General features: G+C 42.1%; 1 protein-coding gene across 1 annotated transcript in view; it reads left to right on the plus strand.

Moving 5' to 3' along the window:
* Positions 1-3,966: 3,966 nt before the first annotated feature.
* The window catches only part of EMILIN2 (elastin microfibril interfacer 2), a 31,894-nt gene continuing 9,538 nt past the window's right edge, over positions 3,967-26,322 (plus strand). Inside the window, exons 1-4 of the mRNA XM_061448682.1 lie at positions 3,967-4,181; positions 4,347-4,469; positions 17,508-17,683; positions 19,635-21,569. Coding sequence (XP_061304666.1) covers positions 4,057-4,181; positions 4,347-4,469; positions 17,508-17,683; positions 19,635-21,569 — 2,359 coding nt within the window. The 5' untranslated portion in view covers positions 3,967-4,056. The remainder of the gene's footprint in view (positions 4,182-4,346; positions 4,470-17,507; positions 17,684-19,634; positions 21,570-26,322) is intronic.

Raw genomic sequence — 26,322 nt, forward strand, 5'->3', positions numbered from 1 at the left:
TAATTCAAAGACTACTATGTAGTGACATATACATTAAGTGTGACAGAGCTGTATCATGTCCCTGAAAAATAGTTAACAGAGGAGCTTGAACTCCTCTTTCCCCACAGAGTGCTTTTCCTGGTATATCCAAACCAATATGCGTCATGCACCTCAGTTCAAGCCTTCCTCTGTTAGCATAGAGTTTTCTACAGCTTCCTTTCAAACTTTTCCTTGTTACCAGTTTCATCTTTCCAAAGGGACACTGTGACCTGCTTTGTCCTGCGGACAAGAGTTAATACAGTGCCAAATGTAAGCCAGACTATGCACTAGCTGTAGGCTGGCTTCTCACATCTGATGTTCGGGTTAGAAGCACCTGAAAGGCCCTCTGTGCAACAGACAATATTTCTAGACAAGAGAGCATTTTTATTAAAGAGAAGTGTCAAGAGAGTAGAAACACCTTTCTAAATCCACTCACCTCAGGTTATGTTGGCAATTTTTTGAGTCGGTGACCTTGAAGGAAAAGAACCCAGAATTCAAAAAGCAATTTACAGCTGAAATCTGAGCTTCTACATAAGAGGGGTAAACTGCAGGGAGAACATTTCCTCTCCAGGCACCACACCATTAAAGACACATTTCTCTTTTGCAGTTCTGCAGTAAATACTCTGATAATAGTATTTCTGTTTATCCTGCCTGCCTGTTCTGTGCACCTTTCTCTGGCTGACCCTTGCACATGGCCCTAGTTGTTTCCCCATCATTATCCTGCAGTGAAGTATGAAAGTGCAGTTGATCTTGGTGCTGAAAATACAGCCAGACTGCTTAGTAAAGAAACAAAACTTTAAAACAATTTAAAAGGATTTATGGACTCACATCTGTGATCTCTGTCTCCCAAGGATGTATGTACTGACCTCACCAGTCATTGAAGCCCTCCTCAGTGGAGGAGACTACATGCTCCATTTGGAGGGAGGGGTGGAGAGATGCTTTCCATGCACTGTAAGCATCATCTGTCCCGGGATTTCTGTGAATTTTAGAAATGAGAGAATATAGCACAGAAAAGGGAAGTGTGAGCATTGCTGTCTCCTTGAGAGCATGATTACCTTCAAACTTACACTCTGAAATAAAACCCGTTACACCCATAGAAAAAAATGCAGCCATGACCAGAGCTTGGACTGTATGTTGTGTGCACCTGAGCTGAAGATTCTCCCAGCACAGCCCTGTTTCTTTACTGGTTGTTGTTGAATCAGCTGATATCATAAGCCCAGTGTGAGTATCAGAGGAGCTGAGATCAGCCCTATGCATCTGCCCAAATTAATTTGTTTCTATTCAGCTCAATACTTCTCAGCACAAGTCATCCTCTGCTGTTACTCCTTACTGAGCCACCACACAACCACACATAAAAACTTCACTCCCTGCAGCAGTGCTTGCATTCCCACAGTTCCCACAGAGCTCTGGTTTCAGCAAGGAGAAGCGAATGGCCCTGGAGGATTTTGTTTTTCATTGTTATGGTTTATTCTAATTTAAACAAACTCAACAATACGCTGTGCTTTGCAGTGGAAGAAGTCTCACACACCCTTTTAAAGAAATGGCAGCAATTACTTCCAAAGTCCTTTTTCATAATATTTACAAAGTAGTCGATCCAGACAGTAAAGGCACAACTCCTGTATGTCAAAAATCAAGAGAGAGACTTTCTCACACAGCTCTTGAGTGAACAAACGTGCACAGAGTCCTTAAGTTCCAGGCAACTCCTGCTATATCCATGGGGCAAGCAAAGGCTGTAACCACTCTCCTTCCAACAGAGCTCCATGTTATGTTTGAGTCCGCGGCTCACAGGTGAGAAGGGTGCCCTCATGGCAAATCAGGTAACATCTGCTTTATCTTCCTTTACCACAATATAAGGTCAATGTTTTGCGTATGGAAACAGAATTGTTCATGCTCATTTTATTTACATCTGCCCATTAATTTTTGTACTATGCAGTCATTCTCAAGCCGGGCATGACCTCAGTCTTTCATTATTTAATGACTTTCCCTTTGTGGGACAACATACAGCTCTTCCATATAGCTCATCACTTTTGGAAAAGGACCAACTTCGTGAGTTCCTTAACTGTATGAGGAGGAGAAAAAGGAAGGGCGAGCCTTCTTTATTGCTTTTTAGGGACTGAACTGTAGACTTGCTTTCTTCAAGCTGGAGAAACTCCAAGTCATTTCTGCCGGCACTATTAACGATGCCTGACTGGCATGCTCTTGCAGATGTAAACAGTGGCACAGCAAATTGTTTAACCTTTCCCTGAAGCATAATTTCCTAGACAGCGAGGTGCTAACCTCTCCAAAGCAGCTGCAGAGGGTTAGGAGGGTACCATTTTTCCAGCTGAAACTGGACAGTTTGAAGTGACAATCTCGTATTTTCCCATTGCTACTTATCCCCACCAAAATGTTTCTACATATATGTAATGGGACACATGTCTCTTGGGGGCAGAAAGCTTTAGTGTGTGTTTCCAGTGAAACAGTTACTAAAAACCAGTCTGAAAGCATAATTTTGACACCAGCATTTAAACTTTAATTCCCTGTCAGACCTGGAGGTGAGCAAGGCCATTGGGCGAGACCAGCTGTAAACCCGGCAATGAAACCTGCCTGCTTCATCAGGTAGAGGCAGCTGATGAGGTCCAGGTTCAGCTCAGGCAGGCTGCTGCTGACAGCAGAGGAAAGGGCCCTGCAAGGCTGTCTGCTTTGCCCGCATGTGAGACATAGCCTGAGTGGCTCTGGGGCCATGGGAGGCCTGGGCAGGGTTGGGAGTGGTCAGACTCAGCAGCAGCAGCAGGCACTGCTCCCAGATCTCCCACCCCACCTCTTTGCCACCCAAGCACAGCTCTCTCCTTTCCCTTCCCTTCCTTCTGGTAGGAGCAGGCTGATATGGCCTGGCCTTGATGTTTTGTTCAGTTTTGAATCATAGAATCACAGAATCATTTGGGTTGAAAGGGACCTTAAGAATCATCCAGTTTCAACCCCCCTGCCACAGCCAGGGACATCTTCTGCTAGACTGGGCTGCTCAAAGCCCCATCCAACCTGGCCTTCAACACTGCCAGGGATGGGGCAGCCATGGCTTCTCTGGGTGCCCTGTGCCAGTGTCTCAAAGTCCTCACAGTGAAGATTTTTTTTCCTAATATCTAATCTAAATCTACTCTCTGTCAGTTTAAAGCCATTCCCCCTTTGCCTGACTCCAAAGCACCATCTTCAAAAGAGCTGGAGCTGAGGAGGACAGAGGGGCCTCCCCTGTGGTTCAGATCGTGGTAGGACTGACTGCAGACAGGCTCACGCAGGCAGGTCACTCAATCAAGGGGCTCAAGTTAGATTTGAACGCCCAAGTGAATCTGAATGCCCATTGCTCTCTCTGCCCAGTGAACGTTCTCTGTATGAATAATGGCCTACTGGACAAGGCTTGCAGAGATGGCCACCAGCAGTCCTTCCAGTCCAAAGGGCTGGGATGTGCCATGGGGCCCCACAAGGGAATGCTGACCATGTCAAGGTATGGTGACAAGCTCACCTAAACCTCCTCCATAGGAGTCCAACACCACTTGAAGGTGAACCCACTTGAAGGTGAACCCTGTGCCCCATTTGCCCAGGGTCTGTGGGCTGCCCTGCGCCCCAGGACCCTGGGGGGAGGGCACAGTACCCTGCATGCCCCGTTCTCAGCATGCCAGTGGGAAAACCAGGCTCGGGGGCAGTCGCCGGCCAGCTCGGTCAGCGGGCGGGGAGCGGGGTCTGCCCCTCGGGTACCACTCTCATGGCGGTTGGACGCCATGTGGGGCCGGCGGCTGTCCCTCCGCCGGCGCGCAGCGCCGCTCCTCCTCGGCCGGGGCACTACAGCGGGGCCGGGGCTGGGGTCGTGCGGTTGGGGGTGGAGGGGAGCGGCGCCTCGGCCGGAGGGGGTGCGGAGTCGCCGTGGAGGGCGGAAACGGGGTGGGGGGGATTTGCGTCAGTGAGGGAGCTGGGAGCGGGCGAGGGCGGGCGGGACGGACGGAGGGACGGAGCCAGCGGACAGGCACCCGCAGACCCCACTCGCCCGCTGCCGCTGCCTGTCGCCCCATGGAGCTGTGCCCGGGGCCCGCGGCGCCCTCGGGCTGGGCGCTGCCGCTCCTCCTCGCCCTGGGCGCCGGGCTCAGCCACGCCACGCCGCACCTGCGGTACACCCGGCCGGGCTCCCGCAGCAAGTGAGTACCGCCTGCCCCGGGAGGGCCTGCGGGAACCTCTGCCGGCGGCGGGGCGAGCCGAGGCGGGTTGGGGCAGCCGGAGTGCCGCGGCGGGCGGGCTGGGGCGGCGTGTGGTTGCCCTCACGCCGCCGCCCGACCGTGACGGCCGTTGTCTTTTCGCCCCAGGAACTGGTGCGCCTACATAGTGAACAAGAACGTGAGCTGCTCGGTGCTGGACGGGACGGAGAGCTACGTCCAGGCCCAATACAAGTGTGCCTGGAATCAGTTCCCCTGCCAGCCCACCCTGGTGTAAGTAGCCGAGAAGGCGACCTCGGGCGGGAAAGCGCTTGGCCATCCGCTGCCAAGCCCCGGAGGGGAGGTGATAGCTGCCGCTGCTTTTGGACTGTTCCCGGCACCCCAAAAAGCACCCGACCGAGGCGGGAGCGCATGTACCGCCTCCTGATCCCAGCACGCCCCAGACAAAGCGCTGGGTTTCATTGTGAACATAAGGCTGCCGGAGCTAATTAGAGCCAGGTTGAGCGCGTTGTTGGTCCGCGCAGGCAGTGCGCTGCGCGCAGCCGAAGGGGAGCAGCGCTGTCACAGCACCCTGCTGGGCGTCGTGGTGGGGTTGCAGGGTGGTAAACGCGCAGGCTGCCTTCCGTAGGCGGTGGGAGCGACAGCACCTGCTGGGGGCACACCTATGCACCCTGCTCCGGGTTTGGCAGGGTACGGCGGCGCTCAAACCCGGTTTTATAGTTGCTCTGCGTTGCTGGATCGGTGCGTAACAGCAAGGGAGAGCCAGGAATGCGAGCCAGCACATTTACAATCTGTGTACCCCTGTCAGTTGTCCAGCAAGGAGAGCGGCCACCGCAGAGATTTTTACAGGGGGTTATACAAAGTTACTGGTTTGATTTTAAGCTTCATGCTGTTCAGTGTGACCGTATGGCAGTCTGTAGAGTGACCACCTAGTGTGCTGTGTGAGCCCTGCAGGTACAGCAGGAGTCAGGGAATCGCTATATCTTGCTGTATCTTAAGATTAATCTCAGGTAAATCCCCTTTCCTCAGTTTCTCACTTGAAGAGCAGTAATATTTACATGCTTCTGTTTGAAAGCTGTAAGTGATAAGCACGCTCTGAAACCATTTCACTCAGAAGTTATTGGAAGGACACCCGTAGGTTTTTGTTGGTTAGGCTTGGAGTTGGGCTGAGGTGATGGTGAGGATTCTTTTACAACAAAGAATAACTAGCTTTTATTTTGACATGAAATGGTGAGGATGAGACTGATATTGCTAGGTCCTGGGTGCTACTGAAACAAGACTACAGGCATCAATGACACTGGGGCCTGTGACAATAGGTGTCAGGCATTTGGCATTCAAATGCGCTGCTCTCTGTTTGGGTTGTTATTTTTGTTAAAAACACAACTTTTTCTCTATTGAAATATATAAACACTGGAATTTGAGGGAAATAACAAAGGCAGCAGACAGCTGACTAACACGGTCTTGTGTAATTTCCCTTGTTTCTCTTTGGAGTGTTGAGCTGGCCATTTTGGACTTCTGACTGAGCTTATGGGCTGTGTAATGGGGTGTGCCCTCTGTCGTGCGGAGTCTCATGAAGGAGTGAGGAGTGGTTGAAACTGAGCTCTTTGAACACATAAATCACCAAGCATTAAGATAAGGAATCTCAGAGGCAATAAATTAGGATTTTCCTGGACTATCTGCTAGTAGATAATAAAGAAAGTGCAAAGGCATTGCTTCTAGCCCAGGAAATGCCTGATCAGAGAACTGCTTGAGCGGGTGAGACCTTTGGCATGAGCCAGATGGGGAAACCCAGCTTCAGCAGGGGCCTGGACTGGATGACCTCCAGAAGTCCCATCCCTTCCAGATGACTCTGTGGTTCTGTGAAATGGCATTGTCTGTCCTTGGTTTCTAAACATCTGGAGTTGGCTGCTGTCAGAGAGAGAATATGGGGCTGAACAGACATTTGGTCTCGCCTGCTGTGGCCAATCTCATGGGGGCTTTTTGTTCTTTTGAGAATGAAATTAGATATTTGTCATAAGTCTTTGTTTCCTCAGTTTGACTTTCTTTGGTGAACACTGCTGTTACTTCTTTCTTCATAGCTGTAATGGCAATTGTAAAATCATTCCTTGTTCTTCACATAAAATATTGTAAGTACCTACCACAGCACCAGCTGATTAATACTGAAAGCAGATGGAATATTAAAATCTTTACATTGTATTGTGTCCAAAACTCTATGTATAGGCTGTGACTTGCATTTTTCTGTCTGTTGCTGGTATATACCTTTTCTTAGTAGCAGAGCAGGAAAGGAACTAGTCCAAAGCATTTGAAATACACTGTTCAAATCCTGTAAACCCCCATCTTTAGTCCTGTGAAAAGTATTTAATTCAGTAGGAATAGTGGTCTGAGTAACAAAATGTGCTTATATATATTTATTAGCTAATGTTGACAAAAATAGGACAGGAAAGAGATACAAAAGCAACAAAGAAATAACTGTGAGGACTCTGAAATTATTCTCTTTTTCCTTTATACACTTACATAGACAAGTTAAAAATGAACTAAATAGTAGATATTCATCAGAATAAACTGCGGTCCCTGTGTAGTCTTCTTTTGATACCCGTGGTTCATCTAAGGGCTCATTCTGCTGCACACAGTGGAGACAGTGAGACCCAAATACAGAAAGAGCTTTTTAACTGTATCAGAGATGTATTGGTTTTATTAGTACTTAAGTACTACTAGGGCTTTTTTTATCAGTCACTGGATTTATTGTTGATCTGATATATTTGAAGACTCAGTTTAAAGAGCCCTTCTGATGTTTAGGTTCAGTCTAGGTTATGCATGACAAATTACTTAAATTAAAAAGCTCACTGCATTTTATAGGGCAGCATTTTGCTGCCTTAAACATAGAGTTGTACTCTTGACTTCCACATGTTCTTCATATACAAGGGAGTGTATATTGCAGATATGGATTATAGTCAGCACTGATTTTATTGTTTTTAGAAATAGAAACCTCTGGTGATCAAGCCTAAAAATCATATGCATGCATGAACCCTTTTTACCTACCCTTAGGGGCCATTAAAATATCATTTGTCTGAAGTAAAGCCCCACTGTTGGAATGACTGCACTTTTAGGAGTGTTAACTGTAATTTCAGTTTGGCTACAGGGTATATTTCCTGAAATGTTAAGTTGAAATTCAGGAAATTATTACACTTCATTGTTCAGTTGTTTTATAAGTATGTGGGCTTGATCGTGCATTTCCTTGCTGAGAAGTTCGTGAATGCTTTGGCTGATTAAGGTGTCAAGGATAAATGTGAGTTGAAGTGTGGCTGCTTAAGAGATAGTAAGAGAGGGAGTAGAAAGAAAAAGCAGAAAGGCCCTTTGAAGTATGTTCCCTTTGAAGTGGGGGGGGCTCCTGATTTATTTTTCTTAAAACTGTGACTAGCAAAGGAGGGAGGAACTTTTATTAGTGGGTCATTGGACAGAAGGTTACCTACACAAAAATACTGGTTTTTTTTTCCCACTAAAAAGGACCTATATGTTTTGAAATTTGAAAGATTGCTTCATAAATAAGTGATCCCTGCCCACTTCTTTTGTTGTGAATTTCCTTTCTTAGTCTTCTTATGGATGATTTACTAACAAAATTAGCATTATTAGCAATTTGTAACTAATAGTGCTGTCTGATGGTAAAAGTAAAATGTATTGCTCTTCTGGCTAGTTTATACACACTCTTTAGGGTTGTGGCTTCTCTTGAACATCCTCTGGTCAATGCTTCAGGGCAGGGTACTGTTACACCAGTTGCTTGTTTTGCTTCTAGTACTGTAGAGCATGTTGGGACTCCTGGCTGTACTGTAGATGCTCCAGTTTATGGCCCAGCATTTTTGGGCAAAGCTGCTTTCACTAGTAGGGTTTTGATTGTAAAGTTTGAAGTGAACTGAAGTGAGTGAAGCAGAGGGATGTTTTCTGGGTTTCCATCTTTGCAACTGCAAACGGGGCTTCCCTGTATGAGGCAGTAAATCAAATAGGAAAAGATTTAGACTGGGAGGAATCTCTGGAGGTCATCTAGTCCCCCTGTAGCCCCCAGCTAGCAATGGAGCCAGCTTCAAAGTTAGATCAGGTTGCTCAGGGACTTGAAGAAAGGATGTTTTGTCAGATCCCCTAAGTCAAGTACCAGCCCCCATTAATTCTGCTCATGTGGGTAAAGATACCTGTGTGCTCAAGTGTGTAACAAGTCAGGTCACCTGTCCTTAGCTTGTGGGATGTGAATTCATGATATAGTGTGAGCTTCTCATGTTAACATTAATGACCAGTGTGTAATAAGTGCATGCTTAGAAAATGGTCAAGAAAATGATGACTGAATCAATAGCTAAATTAGCAAGCCTCTCCAAATCTCTCATCGAGCAATAATTTCCAACTTCTTGTCATTTAATACTTTCAGATGACCGTAAATAAGCCCACTGCCAAACTAATCACAGTTTTAATCACTGCCAAGAGGAAGATTTAAATAAGACTGAAATAACTTTAGAGGCTCTTACAGCTAGTTTTCTGCAATCATAAATACGAGGATAGATGGCTATACGTATGAGTAACACACCACTCTTAGTAAGCAGTATTCAATGTTTATTAATAAAATAATATTGAGTAAAAGTGGAAATTTTATTACCGCAAAAGAATGTATCAGACTTCCAGTTAAATGGCTGCATCGATTTACCATTTTCTGGCAACCCCAGAACAAGCTGGGTGGAGTACATCAGCCCCAGTCTAGGAACATACAGGAAATCCACATGTAGTTTTCAGCCTTTCAACACTCCCAAGGTAGTTTTGTCTGAGGCTACTCAGTTGCTAGAAATTAAGCGTACAGGCCAGTGTCAGAATGCTCAGCACTGGGTAGGGTCAAACCTGAGATACTCAAGTTAGCACAGACCAGAGCCTATGCTTGCCACTGGCTTCTAGCAGTGCATATCTCATAAGAAAAACTTTCAGGATGCACAAAAACTTGAAGGGAGAGTGAGGACTGTTTTAATGTTCCCCTCCAAATATCTAGAAAGATCTTCAGGATTTTTTTTATTCCCTTACTGTATTTTGTGTGAAGCAGAATTTCTTTGTATAGGCTCCAGCTAGCTAACTGCACAGGGAGGCTAGCCTAAGGGGTTGTGCATTGAAAACAGTGAGGGAACTTGAAAACCTTCAGAGTGTACTTCAGTTTCCTGGAGTGCTTGTTTGAAAAGATTGGAGCTCCTGCTGGGTGTGGTAAACTTTCCTGGCTGTCTCCCTGAGCTTCAAATTGTGCATCTCTGCCTCCGGAGTCTTTCTTCTCTGTGAAGCAGAGAGGGACGTTTCATAGCACAAATCACTTGAGTTTGTTCCAGTAAGTAAAAAAAATAGAAAAATCACAAACTGCTCTTCAGTTCACATTAAGGCAAAGAATGAGAGCTTTTATGCTTTTCTGGTTTGAGAAACTAAGCATGGAAATGTTGCCAAAACAAGTTGTTATTTTTAGGGAGCTGCTGACCCGTTTAAAGCCTATTTTGTCATCAATCACCCAAATAGTCAAGGAACATTTTCACCCTTAGAAAGTGGGCAGTGCCAGGTTTACACATTGCAGATAATTGCTCCCGTTTGACTTCTTTGCATTCACATCTCACCTTTTCTCTCCTTTCTAGTTCATTTTTGACCTGGTGTCTTGAAAAGTATCAGCTCTCAAAACAATGCTTCAAGTTATTCTGAAATCTGGGGTGCCAGCTAATCCCACCGGTTAGCTCTTGCAATCATGAAAGTATTGCTTATCTATTCTATCTGTATGTTTTCAAATAATATGTCAGCAGTAGCTCTTTCTTGGAATGATCCAAGAAATAAACTTATTTAATGGGCAGAGAACCAGAAGAGATACTACTGGAGCTCCCTTTTTCAGGAAGCGTTATTAGGAGCTGCATCTGTGCTTGACCTTTCCACTGCTGTAAGGTGAGAAACTTGGTCCGTGCTGCTGGAAGAGGCAGGTGAGGTGTTGCTATGTGTTGCAGAGTTGCTGCCGTCCCATCACTGTTAGACTACATCATGGTGCTGCTCTTCAAAATTATTCTGAAATCCTATTGAATGGACTCTGTTTTCAAGGTTCTTCTATCCTGTTTTATTTAGTGGAGTTTTAGCAGCTTGCTGTTGGTCTGTCCACATGTGGATGACTGTCATAGGTTTATCTTGTGTGATAACCATCTATGATAATTTAAGACTGTAAATCCCAATGATGAAGCTGTGCTTTAAGCCTTGCCACAGGCTGGTTGTGCCTCCAAGTTACTTAAGTGCATCCCACGTCTTGGTTTCTCTCCTCATAAGAAGATGCTTACCTAGTGTTCAGGAGTGGTAGTTCATTAACACAGGAGTATTAAAATTTTAAACCTGAAAGATATTTTTGTAGTATTTCCTACTGGACTTCAGCTGTCAGCTTTTAAAAAATAAAGTCCTTGGCAGCTGAGAGAGAGGGAGGTGGAGAGAGAGAGAGAGAGAGAGATAGATAGGTGTGTGTGTATGTACATACAACAACTAGAAATAACTAGTATGAGACATGGGGAATGTTTCAGAGTTTCTTCTTTGCAGGAAGAAACGCTTCTCTCCCAAGAGAGAAAATTTGTGTTTTGAATCCCAATGTTTTTTTTTATGGAAGAATTCTGTCTGAGATGGGTGGCATCAAAATTCACTGTATAAATAATGAACAATGTCACTTCTGGAGATTTTGAATGGAGCTATAAGTGAAACCCTGTGGTGTTGTCTGAGGAAGAGTTGAACGTTTCTGTCTTCTCCGAGTTCCTGTAATCTTCTGCCCCTCTTACTGAAAAAAAATCACCAAACCAACCCAAAACCAAAACCAACCAAAGCAAACCAAACTAACAAAAAAACCCAAAAGCCAAACCCCAACATAAAACAAAAAATAACAAACTCTGCAGTAAAATTCAGCCAGATTCCCTCAGATATATTGAACTAATGTTCATCATCAAAGAGAGACCAAGCTGTACTGAGCTACTCTGGGCACTATGATTCTCTGCTCCGTCCCTGGCACTGATAGATGAGGGGACAGTGTTCTTCAGGGGTAGAGGAAAGCAACTTTTTTCCTGCTGTTCTGAGAGTTATATGCTGGGGATGTAGAAGGAGGGAGGAATACAATCACCTGTGCCAGGTCTCTGCCCCCTAGTAATTTCTTCCATACAATAGACAATATCTGCTCCCATTGTGCTTTGCAGGTGGTGTGCAGGCACAGAATAAACAGTGAACACTGGAAAAAGTCTCTAATGCTCATTCCTAAGTTATGACACATTTAGTAGAATTACAGTGCTGATAGTCTGATATTAAAGCACTCTTTGCACTGACCTGGATGGGTGATTTCTTGGTTGTGTACACAACAGGCGGTTGTGTTCCTACAGATGCATAGCGCTTTGTCTTGTTCTCTTGCTTTCCTTCAGTCCCTGTTAATGCTCTCGGCCAGTAGCAGGATTTAGCTCAGAATACATCTGGTGCAAATGCTGGCCATATTATACATTAGTGCAGACTTTACTAAAAGCACGCTTATGTGCCTATGAAAGCCCAGAAAAGCTGAGCCTTATTGGTAGTATGTGCTAATGGAGGTCATCATACCTTTATGTATGCCACAGGGGTGCCGCAGAATTGTGTTTTTCCCAGTGCAAACAATATTAAAACACTGTGCTTGGTTTTTGTAATGTGTATTAGAGCCTGATTATTATGTTATATAAAGACCTGACCATAGCCTTTTGGGAACTTCAGTTGAGATGTCTGTGGCTGGGCTAGCGGGTAAAGTCAGTGGCATTTTTTTGAAGAACAAGTATTTCCCAGACCCCAGTGCCTGCGAACACATGTACTGACATTCTTTATACAAATTTTGGAAAGCAAAAATGCCAGCTAGAGGAAGATTAGAAGTGGAAAGATGAGACTTTCTTAAAATCTATCTGTAGGAAGCAGCTTAGTGTCTCAAATGTCAGATCAAAATCAAAAACTATTTTGGGATTCACTAGGACTCTTTTTTTAGATAGATTTTTTGCTGCAGTATATAATTGGGATTTATTACTGATTCCACAGTTTGCTTTTACTGAACACCTATACTTCTGAAACACAACGCAGGGATGTCCTGCATCATGCTCTTCAGGTAACTGGGTAGATATAATGACTTTAGGATGAGATGTGGCCCTGTTTTGACTCTACTGGCTGTATTGACTATATATTTCTGTTGGCCATAATGGAAATGCAGACAACTAGTACCTGTCCATACCTACACAGTAGGCACCTGAAATTGAGGTGTCCTGAAACTCATTGCTAGAAACAATCAATAAAAGTCTTCCTGATTTCAGTAGAACTAGGATTTCTTCTGTCATTTATAGAGGTTGGAATTAGGCCTGTACTCTTGGGAAACAGAAAACTTGGGAACAACTGGTTCTAGTTTAGTAACTGTGTAGTATAAATGGTCAACAGGTATATTTTCAGTGCAAGCCTTTGCAGCCTACAGAATAAAAAGTGCTTGGTCAAAATATGACTGCATCTAATTACAGCTTCTAGGTAGTATTTTGTGGGGTGTCTGTGTGCTACTTCAGCACTCCCCTTGCAATATATTGAAGATTTAGGTGTCTGGGACATGCAAGAGCAGACTATGTAATTTACAAAGAATGGATCCAGAGTGGTTAGAGCAATAAACAGTGACAATCTGTTATCTCCTATTCAATAAGCCTGTGATTTGCAGGCTGCTGAAGTTATGGACCTGTTCCAGTGACTACAGAATTTTGGACCAACTCTGAAGTTTTGTGCTCAGAATAAGCATTTTATACACTACTTATGTAGAAACTATATGCTGATTGCAGTCCCTTGCTCACAGTGAGGATGTGGTGGCACTTATCTCCTTGCATTTCACAAAAGGTTGAATGTTAATATCTAGTTACAGAACTGAGCCATATGTTTTCCCACCAGTTTTGTCCAAATGTTTCCGATTTGTTTTATCGCTATTAGGTGACATTCCAAATATCACTGCTAACTGCTTCCTTCTGTGGTTTAGCACAAGAAATTTATAGCTCATTGCCTAGTCAAAATGTCTCGCATTTGCAGCAAACATATATTTTTAATCAAGCATTTTCCTAAGAAAATACTTTTCTTTCAAAAAGGAGAAATATTTCCACACTATACAACTTTATTTGAACTGTGAAATACTTGAATATTAAAAGTGGAGATTTGCATAGCGTTCTGAATGTGTTTTCTCATTTGATCGGCATGTTGAATTCATGGTGAAGGTAGTAGGTGTTGGTAGTTGTAGGCCTGTTGTGGAAAGATTCCTAAAACCCAGATGTTCTTATTTTCTCTGGTGCAAGGAAAGATTAGACTGTTAAAATCACCCTTTATTCATGCATTCTAAAATAATTATTTCATTTGTAGTATTTGTGAACCCTTTTGACCGAATTGTCTCACTAGGAAACTTTCACACCTACAAGGTAAAAAGATGTGAAACTTGGGCATGTTATGTTTTGTGTGTTTGTACTTGTATGTAACATGTTTGCTGTGACTGAGTGAGCAGTTGGATCCAGAATACTGCAAATATATATAAAGACATGTCTGGTTTGTATATTCTCGTAGCTCCCACTCCTATGTCATTAAAACATGTAGAATGACAAATTATTCTCAGGATGCGGTCCCTAGCAGAACTTTCTGGTTTGTTTTGTTAGAACTGTAACCAAGAATATAACTGCATTCACTGCTGATAGACTGTTACATCCTGGCAAGATCCTGGAGGTCTCCAGCTCCTCCACGGAAATCCACTGAGTGAGAGAAGTTCTGCCTTTAAAAAACTTGTATGATTGAGAAGCTGGATGCATGCTGGTGACTGCCATTTATGACTGCATCTGAGTCTTGCTGGCACAGTGACACCATTCCTTGTATGAGCAACATCCACAGCTGTGTGTGAAGCATATCATCAGCGCAGAAGCTATAGCTGTGAAGCTGTGATATTTAAGAAACTTTTATGTGACTGGATTCAAATTAGAAAAGTGTTAGGATAAGTTCCTTGTGCCCAGCATTACATGATTAGCTTTGCTGAAGTAAATGGGACTAGCTGTGTGATCCATTCAGCTGGACTGGGAGTAGAAAGGAGCAGTAGTTCTTGGTAAGTAAACCCCAGTTTAATTTATGAGCCATCCATGAGCATAGCTGTCCTGTGACCACAGTTCAAGATGTAAAATGTGAAAGCTGTTCTACATCCAGATTTTGAAGCATTTTGATTCTAACTTTATTTTTCTCCAGGAGAAATGTAGTTTAGGATTCAGGTTGGTCTGCATTTGATGTCCTGTAGCTGAAATCAAAACAGATCCAATTCATGTATTTGCTTGAGCTCTCAGACTTGAAAGAATTTGTAAGGAATAGACTGCTACAACATTTTTAAAGTTGTAGATGCACTCTGTTCATACTTTGTAACTTAGAAGGGGAGAATTCTTCTGCATTTCAAATAATTTTTGTATTAAATCATATGAAAACATTTTGTGCAAGGTGTCCCTGCCCATGGCAGGGGGGTTGGAACTAGATGATCTTAAGGTCCTTTCCAACCCTAACTATTCTATGATTCTATATTATGATTTTTAGGATCATGAAATTATGAAATAAAGAGTGAGAATGTCAAGCTTGCTTATTTTTTAAGATGGAGTTTGGAAAAGTTTTATAATTTGCCCATATGGAAAATACTAAGCTTAATTTCTTTTAATTTGTTGATAATTCTTCTTTTGCATTTGGTTATATCATCTGAAGGTGTCCACATTGATGAACATGACTATAGAGAAGGTATAAAAAGAATGGCAGAAACAGTACAAGGAAAACCCTCCTGCCATAATTTGAGTGTAGATGTGCACAATTTGCATAAAAGTATTTCTTGGTCCTTTTATAAAATGTTTCAGCTATATTCTTAAAACCTTGTTAAGAAAACATGGAAAAGCATAATGGTGTTTGAAGACAATTGAAATACTGTAATTTTGAGGAAGGAGTTTGGCCCTGAAAGTATAGAGAGGAACACACACAAAGTTAAGTATTTTATGGAAATCAGAGGAAAGTATGTACGACCATTTCCAGCATGTGAAAATTTATCTGGAAGTTCAAAGTTTGCATTTCAGTAATGTGGTGTTGTGAGAGAGCTTGTAATGACTCTCAAAACCACTTCCAAACACTAAAGCATCTAGCTAATCCTTTCCATCCTCTGACTCTGGCAGCTAGTTGGAAGGAAAGGGATCAAACCCAAATTACCTATACAAGATACAGTTTAATACTTTAGCTAAGGGAGAAGGAAGAGGAAGTTCCTGGGTGGCTGGGATGTTGTCCTTCCCAGTGGTGCCCTCTACGTTGCACTTCTCTACTTAATTTTTAAAGCACTTGACCTTGGGGATGTCTGTACTTCACATTTGCAGACAGAATCAGCAGATGTTTTAGTGAAAACTTTAAAAGAAATGATGAGCTGGAGTGCAGTTTACTGCTGTTTCATATATATGGTTTTGTGAAGGTAAAACAGGATTGGAAACCTGCTCTTGTGTTTACACGCTTCAAGTCAGAATCTGGAAAGCTTACAACCACAGCAAACTACAGCAGTCACAAGCAGCTAATCAACAGAGCTACAGCCTAGCCTGCCCCTGCCTCCTTGTAAAGATTCACAAGGAGAAGGGAATCCAGAGGGGTTTATTAGAATAAACTACACTTTGGCCCCCAAACAGTTGGAAAAAATATGACAGTCTCTAGTTAATTTTTTCTCCCTTAAATGAGAAATCGTAGATAAAGTGATAGTGGTAGCAAATGGCTATCAGATGTGAGATATTATATTAAAATTATGTCTCTGAAGGTGAAAGGTGAATAAAAGTATACAGAATTATTTCAGTAATTATTTACACGCATGGCAAGAGAAGCTTTGAAGAGTAGCGGTTTGACTTATAATATGAACTCTTTCACGGTCAGTGTAAGTCTACATTTGGTAGCTGATTGCTTATTATTTTCTCCAGTAAGGAATTTTGCATATTAATACAAGGCAGTGTTTAATGAAACGTGTGATTGATTTTGGTCTGGTTAGCATGCCTGCTTCTGGTGCCCATTCTGTTCTGTATTCTCTGTCTCAAAATACACTCCCTATGAGCCTGGCCAGGCTAGGAGTGAAATCTGTTGCAGAGCTGAGTCTTTTGCTGCTGTCCTGTATTTGTTCTGCTGATACCACTACTTCAGGGACACCTCAGCTGTGAAGTGAGCCTTTTGTTCATTAGTGCATGCAAACTGTTGTCTAATCTGAAATAACCTTAAGAAGATCTGAAAAGGCCATAGAAAAGTTAGTAGTATGATACTAATTTTATAAAAGAAAGGAGTTAATATGAGAAATTGAGATAACTTTTTTGTTTCTTACATATTCCAGGTATACCAATTTATAGAGCTCATGTGGCAAATTCCTATTTTACTTATATTCCTCCTCTCTCAACCCAAAATGGTACCTTAAATTGATTTAGTTTTTCTAAAACAGCACAGCCTCTGCTTACGGTCTGGTGGGATACCTTAGTGTGTGAATGCAGCTGAACATGGGGTACACGTGCTGGAGGAAAGTTATGGAGTAAGTCTGTGGTTAAAGAAAGTTGCACAACCAGAATCAGTTTGCCATTTATTAACTTTTGAGTGATTAGTTGGGGTAACTTAAGACTTATGTATGTAATGTGTGCATAGGTTTGTCTGCAAGACCATTTTCATCTTAACTAGTGAAGTAGGAAAGATTCCTTTGTTGGTTGTGGCATTTCATCTGACTCTTCATGTCCTTATCTGACTCATGCTTTCACCATTTTGTCCTTTCCTGTAATATTCCTCTTAGTTTTGACTGCTCCTTACATACGGATTCTGAGGAATGGCTTGTGTGGAGACTGTGGAAAGGCAGGTGGGACAAAGGCAGAAACAATTTTTGATGTCCAGAAGAGCTGCTGCCAGAGCAGCCCTGTGGGTGGGTTTGCAATGTAAAACAGAGGAAAAAGGTTTTTGAATTTATAGAGTAATACACTGGTGGTCACTGTTAGCAGTGTCTGATGAGTTGAAAATTCGCTTCCCACATCATATTACCCCTCTGCTCATACATGAAAGCCCTTGTTCTGTGGCCATATTTGCTCTCCCTGACATGACTGTGTTGAGGGCAAGTAACTTTAAAACCTAGGTAGAAACATTTGTTCATTTGATATTTGAAGGACAAAATAAATCATAGATGAAAAGAATTATTTTTAATAAAAAAAAGTTTTAATTTTTGTTTTAATCTAAATAGCAGATTAGGTTATGGATTGTTTAAAATGCTTTCTGTTTCGGCAGATACCGGACAAGTTTCAGACCTCGGTACACAGTTGCATATAAGACAGTAACAGAGCTGGAATGGAGATGTTGTCCTGGGTACAAAGGGGAGGACTGCAAAGAAGGCCCAGCAGAAAAGCCAAACACTGCTCGTCGTCCCACAACACCAGCAAAAGCTGTTGTGAAGAAAGGCTTAGGTAACTTTTTGTTTGAATTTTGGTATGCATGGTCATGTCTGGTTTCTTGTTTTGTCTTTTTAAGTATAAGAACCATTATGGTTTCTATTAAACTCAGCAACTGGCAGGTACAAAAGCCATATGGAAGACATGGTGTGGTGGGAAAATAATAGCCAGGCACTAGCAGCCTTGATAGAGAGAATTTCCTGAAGAATAATGGAGGGGTGGCTGTAGATCACTGGCCATAAATACCAACTGCCTACTCATGGTTCAGGAAAACCTTTGGGTTAAGGTTGGGGTTTTTGTAAGACTTTACAGGAGTTTTTTTGTGGTTTCTTCAGTATTCAGCACAGAAGATGTATTTGAGAGGGACTGTTACTAAATCAAAAAAGAACAGGTACTAATTTTAATGATATGTAATGCTCCAGAGCAGTTTTTCCTTTGTTCAAGAGCATGTGCAGATTTTACAGATTTATGTTAAATTACTTACCTTACCACTGAAGGGGAATGATAAACCTTGATTTCTGAAAAAATACCTTAAAGAGTGAATAATGTTTGTTTGTGTAAGATAGTGTCTTTTAAAGGAATAAGAAGGAATGCTGTTACTCAGTCCTGTGCTTTTTCTGTACTAACAAAAAATGACAAACAGATGTTTCCTTCTGAAGGACTTCTTTGAACATCATTGGAGGTTAGTGTCACGTATGGTGCTTAGTCAGATTTCCCCTTGTGGTTTTGTGTAGTGGGATGGATTGGGACTGAATACATTGTGTCGGACCACTCCTATAGATTATATATGTGCTTTAAAAATAAGCTTTTAAAATATTTTGTTAGCCCACCTAAAGTATTATTTCCAGAAGATAATAATAAACCACAATGATATCTTTACGAAAATTGCACACTGCTTATGTCTACAGATTTTCTTTCTGCTCTGACCCTAAGATACCCACAATTTAATGCAAAAATAGACCAGTGTGTATCTAGTAGCTACACTCCGCATACTTTTTTATTATTAAAGGAATCTGCCACCCTGCCAGTCTTGAGAGTACATCTGTGACTTCCCTCCTGCTTTGTAATGTCTTTAAGCTGAAATCCAGTTTAGAACTTAGGAAAAAATCCATCTGTATGTCCTTCAGACCCTATCTCAGTGATGCTGTCCACTATATAACTAGCTTGGAACCAGTACCAAAATTATTTTGTCTGAAGATTTAACTGTTAACCCCACTTGTCATTTGAAAGAGTTATTCTAATGATAACAATTTGTGTGTCTATTTTCTGTCATATTTTAAGAAGTGTATTTTCTTTTTAGCTTCTGCTTCTTAACTCCGTTTACTTTTTTGAGGAGAGTGCTGGTGTTATTTTATCTAGTCATTTTGGATGTGTGAAGCTTATGCTTTTATACAAATTTTCATTGCCTACTTAAATATGTATTGAATAATTATGTATTTTTGAAGCAATTTGATAACTGGAATATCTTCTTGAACCCCATCCAGTATGTGCATTTGGATTCCAGTTCAGCAGAACACTGAAGCATAAACCCACTTCAGGCACATAAATTGTTGCCACTTAAGTTTTCAGTGGGAATTCAGGAGCAATTATTGTTATAGGTGTTTGTACCTCCCGAATTATTGTTATAGGTGTTTGTGTTGTGATGTGTATGGCTCTATAATGGTCTCATGTATGCTATAGATTAGATTCATTGCTGAACAAGAAGGGGGATTCTGCTTTCTGATTTTTTGTTATCGCCATTTTGTCTTGGTAGGAGTTGGTCAGTGCGCTAAAATTTTTAGTTTGGAGTGTTCTGATAATGTTTTAAGTATAAACTACTGAAAACAGGAATAGAAAAGGGAACAAGAATTATGCAATTTAAACCATTCTTCAGTTTAAAGAAAAGTGAAATTAGCCTCAGCTGATTAAAACAGATACCACTGGGAATAATTACATCCAGGCTTTGTCTGTTATTTCCATGAAACAGATGCAGAACCAACAGAAGAGCCAGAACCTCCACCATATGAGAAGAAAATGCAGTTTCTTGAGGATGAATTGTTTAGGCTTACACGATCGGTGCTTGAACTTCAGTCCTCTGTGGCAGGTGTGAATGAAAATCTAAAGTTGACTGTCCAAGAAGATGCTAGTAAAATGTTGGTCACTTGGCTGAACAACCTTTATGACCGCCCAGAGCCTGATAGTGCGGTTGGTGGTGAAACAGACACTATTCATCTGCCTGGACTGCTCAACAATAAAGATCAGAAAGACCCTTTTATTGATTTTGAAATGGAAGATCTAAAGTCTGAGCTAGCTGATGTCAAAGAAGCCTTGAAGATGAGGAATGACAAGCTGGAAGAACTGAATGGAAAAGTTAAAGACTATGAAGGGCAATTAAAACAACTGCAGGAGGCAGCACAAGGACCTACAGTAACAATGCCCAGTGACAACATATATCAGGAGTATATAGACTCCAAATTTGAGTCCCTCAGACAGGAGCTACTGGAAGGATTTGAAAAGAAAATGGCAGATCTGAAGAGCTCCTGTGAATACAAATTACAGGATATCCAGCAGCAGTGTGATGACAATGACAGTAACTGTGTAGGAATAATTGATGTTATAAAGGGAAAAGAGAATGACTTGAGGAAAGAAATAAATACACTCCGAACTCAGATTCCATCAAACAAGTCCAGTTGTTGCAAGGAGGGTGAGAGGAATGACCTTGACCAACAGATACAGGATTTAGATAAAAAGATTGAGAGAGTTGCGGAAGCACACAGGATCTTGAATGTCCGAATAGATAATGAGATCAGTCGATTATCAACTCCAGATCTAGAAGACATGTTTGGTGAGAGGTTGGAGGAGCTGGATGCGAGGATGAATGTTACAGAACGAAATGCTGAAGAACATTGCTTTTACGTTGAGGAAACTCTCCGTGGTGCCATAGCTGCTGAAGTAGATGAATTGAGAGACTTGTTTGATCAAAAGCTGCGGGCACTAGAAGATAGGCTGGGTGGCACTATATTAGAGATTGCTAATACCACAGACCCAGATGGAATGTTTGTTAATCCTGGGCTCATCTTGCCCAGTGATGCAGGATTCACAAATAAACAATTTACAGAAGAAATAAATTTCCTGAAGAGCAAACTACTGTCACTTGAACACCTCTGCGGACAGAAATGTCAGTCTGCACCACAGGGTATGGAGGACATTCAGAAAGAGCTAGAAAACTGTAACAACAAATACAGTCATTTGCTTTCTAAAATAGGTAATAACTCTGTTCTCCTGCAGTCTCTAAATAGCTCTCTTAATGAGAAGCTCAACTTAATTAAGGGTAACCAACGTGACATCCAGAAAATGCAGAGAGATGTACGTGTATTCCGGTATAGTCTAAATGTCATGGATAAAGATATGAAAAATCTTCAGGATGGCTTGAGCAGCTGCAAAGAGCAGCTTCTGGGTGTCAATTCTACCTGTAGAAAAACACAACGAGGTGTCTTCCGGAAAATCGATCAAATGCAGAGGACATTTGCAAACCAGACTGCTCACCCCAGTGATAACTGCTGTGGTGAAGTAAAAGAGAGACTAGAACAGTTGAATGACCATGTCCTGAATGATCTTAGCAAGTGCAAAGAGAAGACCCAAGGTATCCAGGAGGGCGTTTCGGATGTTGAGAGCAGAGTCTCACATGTTGAAAAAGTCTGCAGCAAGCTGGACTCTGTCTCGGGTAACTTGCAGAAGATAAAAGAAGGTCTGAATAAGCATGTGAGCAGCTTATGGAACTGCATCCGTGAAATGAATGGGACTATAGTGTCTCATTCCACTGATATTTCTGGCCTCAAAAATTCTGTGCAACACTTTAATAGCCAGGTCTCCAAAATCACCATGGACATTGAAGGCATGCTGAAATCTCAGTCTGACCCAAGTAAGTTTTTTTCTCTTTTAAATGCTTTTTGCTGTTTGTTTTTCAGCTGCCTGTCTTTTCTGAATCATTTAGAAGGGAACTAAGGAGGGAGGAAAAATGTAATATTATACAACTTTTACTTTATTTTTACAGTGACTCTAATTTTGGCTCTTTGGTCTAGAACACTGTAGAGGGCTTTGGGTTCTTATAAAAGTATTCTCAAAAGAAAGAAGTCTTAAATGCTTTCTTGTTTACTTTGAGCCAGAATAAAGAGAGTAGGAAAACTAATATTACTGGATAGTGAGTTTAAAGTGTGTTTTAAGTAGTAATTATCTGTGGGTGTTATTCCAGGTAATTAGGTTAAATTTTGTTTTATTTTCTTGTATGATGTTATTCTTGATTCCTCAGGGGAAATTGAAAAGTAAGTAGAGAATATGGAAGTCAAAGGAATTCAGATTTTTGATAAGAAAGATTCTCTGGAAGCTGTATTCTTAGCATGAGTTAATGATTGTAATTTAACACCAACTCTTTGATTCAGGACTTTCACAAACAAGCTCCAGCCTATCTTGGTGTGGCAATGTAAGACTTCTCCTTCATAGTTCCCCCAGCAGTTTGCATTCGCACAATGTGGTTGGCAAGCTGGCAATAGGCGCACACCCCCGCTGGCAGTGTTCTTACACCTCAGCACTTCTGTTTGTAGTCCAACACGTTAGTGCAAATCTACCTCTACAGGTGGTTTAAAGTTTGCATTAGAGTGGCTGAGAAGCAAAGGCACATTCCCTTTGGCTCGAGATGCTGTGAAATGGTAACCTCAACATGTTGGTGAACCTTGCCATGAAGGTTTAGAGACCTTGCCAAATGCCACTCAGTACCCTCTGAAGGAGGGTGTAGTTCTTGCAAGAGCTCTGTAGTTCTTCCTCCAAATTTCAGCAAAGGGTTGTTTTTCTGAGAGTCAAAGTTTACAAAAGGAAGCTGAGTTCCTGTTTCTGTCAGCATGACACAAAAACACAGGAATTGGAGGCTATTTTGAAACCGCACTCTTCAGTTGGTTGATGTGTCTGGTTTTAATTTTGTGCACCTATGAGATAAATAAGAGGCCGATTTCTGCGACCTGCCTTAAATCAGAAGAAGAGGTGCTGAGGGAAGAGGCTGTGGGCTTTTGCAGCTGGTGGTGGTTGGGGGAGATCAGATGCAGGACTGTGAGTGCTCTTGCTTGAATGGATGAGTTGTGCTTCATGCAGTAGTTTCTTTGGTGAAGAATATCCTTCTTATTCTGAGGTGGAGTCTGGAAAGCCTCTGATAGATGTGTTTGAGTGTTTAATTGTTTAAAACCAAATGTATTGCAGTACTTTACATAAAAATCCCTCTGAGATGAGAAGCTTTTATGTGAGATTAAAACCATAAATATGTCTCTTCCTTTAAAGGAAGAAGTGAAGGGGAATGGAGGGAATCCATAATTCTCAGATAATTCACTTGGTGAAATCTTGACTTAAATTCAGCAGGGTTAGGACCTTCACCGCTAGATCTTGCAGAAGCAGACCTAGTCCCCATTAAAATGCAGCATGATGTACCTGTGTAATCCTATTTCTCATCCATCTTGCCCAGAATAAATTTGCAGTAGGGACCAACGTTGGAGAAAGGTCCAAGAAACACACAGTAATCTTTTGTGTGTTATTTAAAGCAGGTGTTTGAGCAGCCTCATGGGTGGTATTTATCTGCCCTCTTACAATGTTGTAATGCATTAACAAGCGTCAGCATGCCTGGGTTTCCATAAAATAATGCTGTTTCAGGGCAGAGCTCTCGATCCACCATTGGGTGTTGAGAGCCTGTGGAAGGATGCTGCTGCTGGATCTGAGGAATAGGCACTCTGAGCAAACCTCCCTATGATGGGGTGCGTCTGACCACTGAAGGATTGGTGAAGCACACACTTCAGTCCCTAAATGTTTCCAATTAAAATAACGCTGTCTGGCACAGCAGTCTAAGTAAGTTTTGATGGCTGGAGTTGCAGAAAGATTTTGGCAAAAGAGACTTTTTTTGACGTAGTTTGGGAACCCAGTTATGTGAGTTCGGGTATGACTTTAACTGTTTACATATCTGTGATCTGCAGCATCATCACCAATACCGACATTTGAAAGGAAGACTGTCAGTCCTGGCCTTAGATGAGTGTAGAATTTCTTATTCACCATTTGCCAGTGTATCGTAGCATTCAGATGATGTCATTTGACCTTAGAAGGGCCGAAACAGACACAAGCTGTTGCTAATAACAGTTTTAGAAAGCAGTAAGGCAAGGATATGTTGCAAGAAATACGATATAAAATCTTACCAAGCAGTGTAAGCCCAGCTCACTGTAAACCAGAGCAAAATCAAATGACCCTGATCTTATGAATATGCCTGTGTTTTTTTTCCCAAATCTTTAATTAATGGGTTTCAAGTGCCTCTATCCAAAGTGACAAGCCAGGTTAGTGACTGATTATGTGTCAGATATGGACCCAGGGGCCAGAAATTTATTTGTCATAATTTCTGATGAAGAATAGTACAGCATCCTGCCATACACAGGGTGATGGTGGCAGCAGGCAGTGATTTGCTCTAAGAGTGTAGGGAACCATGCGCGTGCTCACCAAGGTAATGTAGTCCAGCAGCTCTTTGTCCACATTAGATGGTGACCATCTCCAGCTTCATGTCTTGTAGGATTAGTTGTTCTCACTGCACTCTGTACCTCTCTGCAGGTACGTTTGCTCTTCAAATGGCAAGAAAGTGACAGCCATGTTAGTTAGTGGTCTCTTTTAACTTACTGCCTATTCATACAGATTCATTAAGTTTTCCAGGAATCCCAGCTGTGGTCATGCAGCCAGATACCATGCTGGGAGTGCAGTTTGCTTTGGTTACGGTTATTTGACCTGAACTGCAGTTCTTCTGGGAATTGTGTCTATATCTGGGCTTTGAAAGCAACAGCAAAATGTCATCTGCTGAAGTTATGGCCTAAGAAACCAAATGTGTGCTCTGCATTACAACACTGATGAAGGACAACGTAAAATCTTAGTGTTGTAGGGCACATAGCTATAGTAAATCCCCCATGGCTCCCTGTGAGCTTGTACTTTGTAACTTAATTGTCAAATCCTTTTGGTATCCATAAAAAAATTCCAGTAAGGTCTGTTTGGCTTATTCTGAGTGCAGTGACAGATTCTTTTACTTGCTAGTTTGTTCTTTGTGCTTTGTTTCTATGTGTTCTGGGGGCTCTGGAGAGCACGGTTGGGGCAGGATGATACTAGAAACAGACACATCCTGAAGACCCACCCACCTCATACATCCAGGTCACTGCTTGTAAATCATTCCTTCTTCTTTGAGTAAATTTTCAGCCGAGGAGGGAAACCTTTTGTTCTGTTTCACTTGCAGATGGGTATCTGAGAGCAGAAGCTGATGTGTGACATGGTAACCAAGTTGTCACACCAGTGATGATAACCAGAGCAGCCAGGATGCCACTGCTGAAGACAGTGTTACTGTTCTCAGCTGTGTAATGAGCTCAGCTATGCTCTTTGCCTTCCCAGATAGTTGGGAAGATGGCAGGGAAGATTTCCATTTTGCCTGTTGTTCCGCAAAGCTTAAGCAGGTCCAGCTAGATTCACTCCAGCCTTCGTCAGGGCTTCATTTTCTCACTGCCTTGTGAATTGAAAACATGTGTGAATGCAGCATCAGGATACGGTGGCTCCAGTGTTATCATCTTTGTCTAGTGATTTATCGGTGCTGTGTCTTGCTATGATGCATCCTCAGCAGAAGAGGCCAGAAAGGTTGGCAAAGATGGCAGACCAGATCCCCCTCAATCCACACATATCTGATTGCTGGTACTTTAAGTTGAGCTTTAGGCAGGTGATTTTGGATTTAATTTCATGGAGATGTAATTGGACAATTCTGAATATTATAGTATTGATGTTGCATACAAGAAAGCAGTTTGCACAGGATATGGGATTTAAGCAGTTGTTATTTGAAGGTTTAGAAAAGCAAGCAGAGCAATGTATTCATTTTCCCTGTGTCAGTCCAAGTCGTTGTCTTAACAAAGCTCAGCTTAATTGACTAGAGCAATGACAAGTACTTGCATCCCAAGGTGTAAAGTGCTTTGTCAATTTGTGTTTTGAATGAGGTTAATCTGAAGCTCTTAGTTGATGGTCTAAATCTATGCTGCTGTGGACAGAAGATGTCTCACCAAGTTAACAACTCTGTTAAATAATTCACTTCGATACTTTAAGCTTTTTATTTAATAAGATTTTTTTAATCCTTGGATTTTTATGAAGATAACTGTAATCTGTATGAAGTGAACATTTCACTCCTTAGTTCTCTGCCTTGTGGATAGAGTTATGAAGTAAGCTTCAGTGCAGTTTATCAGTGCATTGCTTGCGTTAGTTTCGACTCTCATGACAGTTAAAGTCAGCCAGCAAAGTTCAGGGAGATTTTTTTTCTAGCAGGCATATCTAGTAAATGAATGCAGGTGGTGTGAGGCTATGACTTCAGACAGCCTCTCTGGAAGGCTTATGTGGACTTATTATGAGATGAAAACAAGGAATGAGATTCACAAGGGTAAAATGCAGGTGTTGAGTAGTCACGGAACAGCATGTGGGTTGCCAGCAACAGTGTCTGGCCCCAGCCATGCGTCATGGACAATACCTGCATGACTTGGTTGTAGGCTCTTGCCCAAAGGTATGGGGTAAAGCACTCCTGGGTGTCCCCAGCTCTGCAGGAGGGCCAGGGGAAGCTTTGCACCCTGTCTGCTGCTAGACAGAGC

The sequence above is a fragment of the Pezoporus flaviventris genome, unplaced genomic scaffold (assembly GCF_033815535.1).
Source record: "Pezoporus flaviventris isolate CSIRO_AGI_PZ_B2104156 unplaced genomic scaffold, CSIRO_AGI_Pfla_v1 ptg000007l, whole genome shotgun sequence".
NCBI classification, from domain to species: domain Eukaryota; kingdom Metazoa; phylum Chordata; class Aves; order Psittaciformes; family Psittacidae; genus Pezoporus; species Pezoporus flaviventris.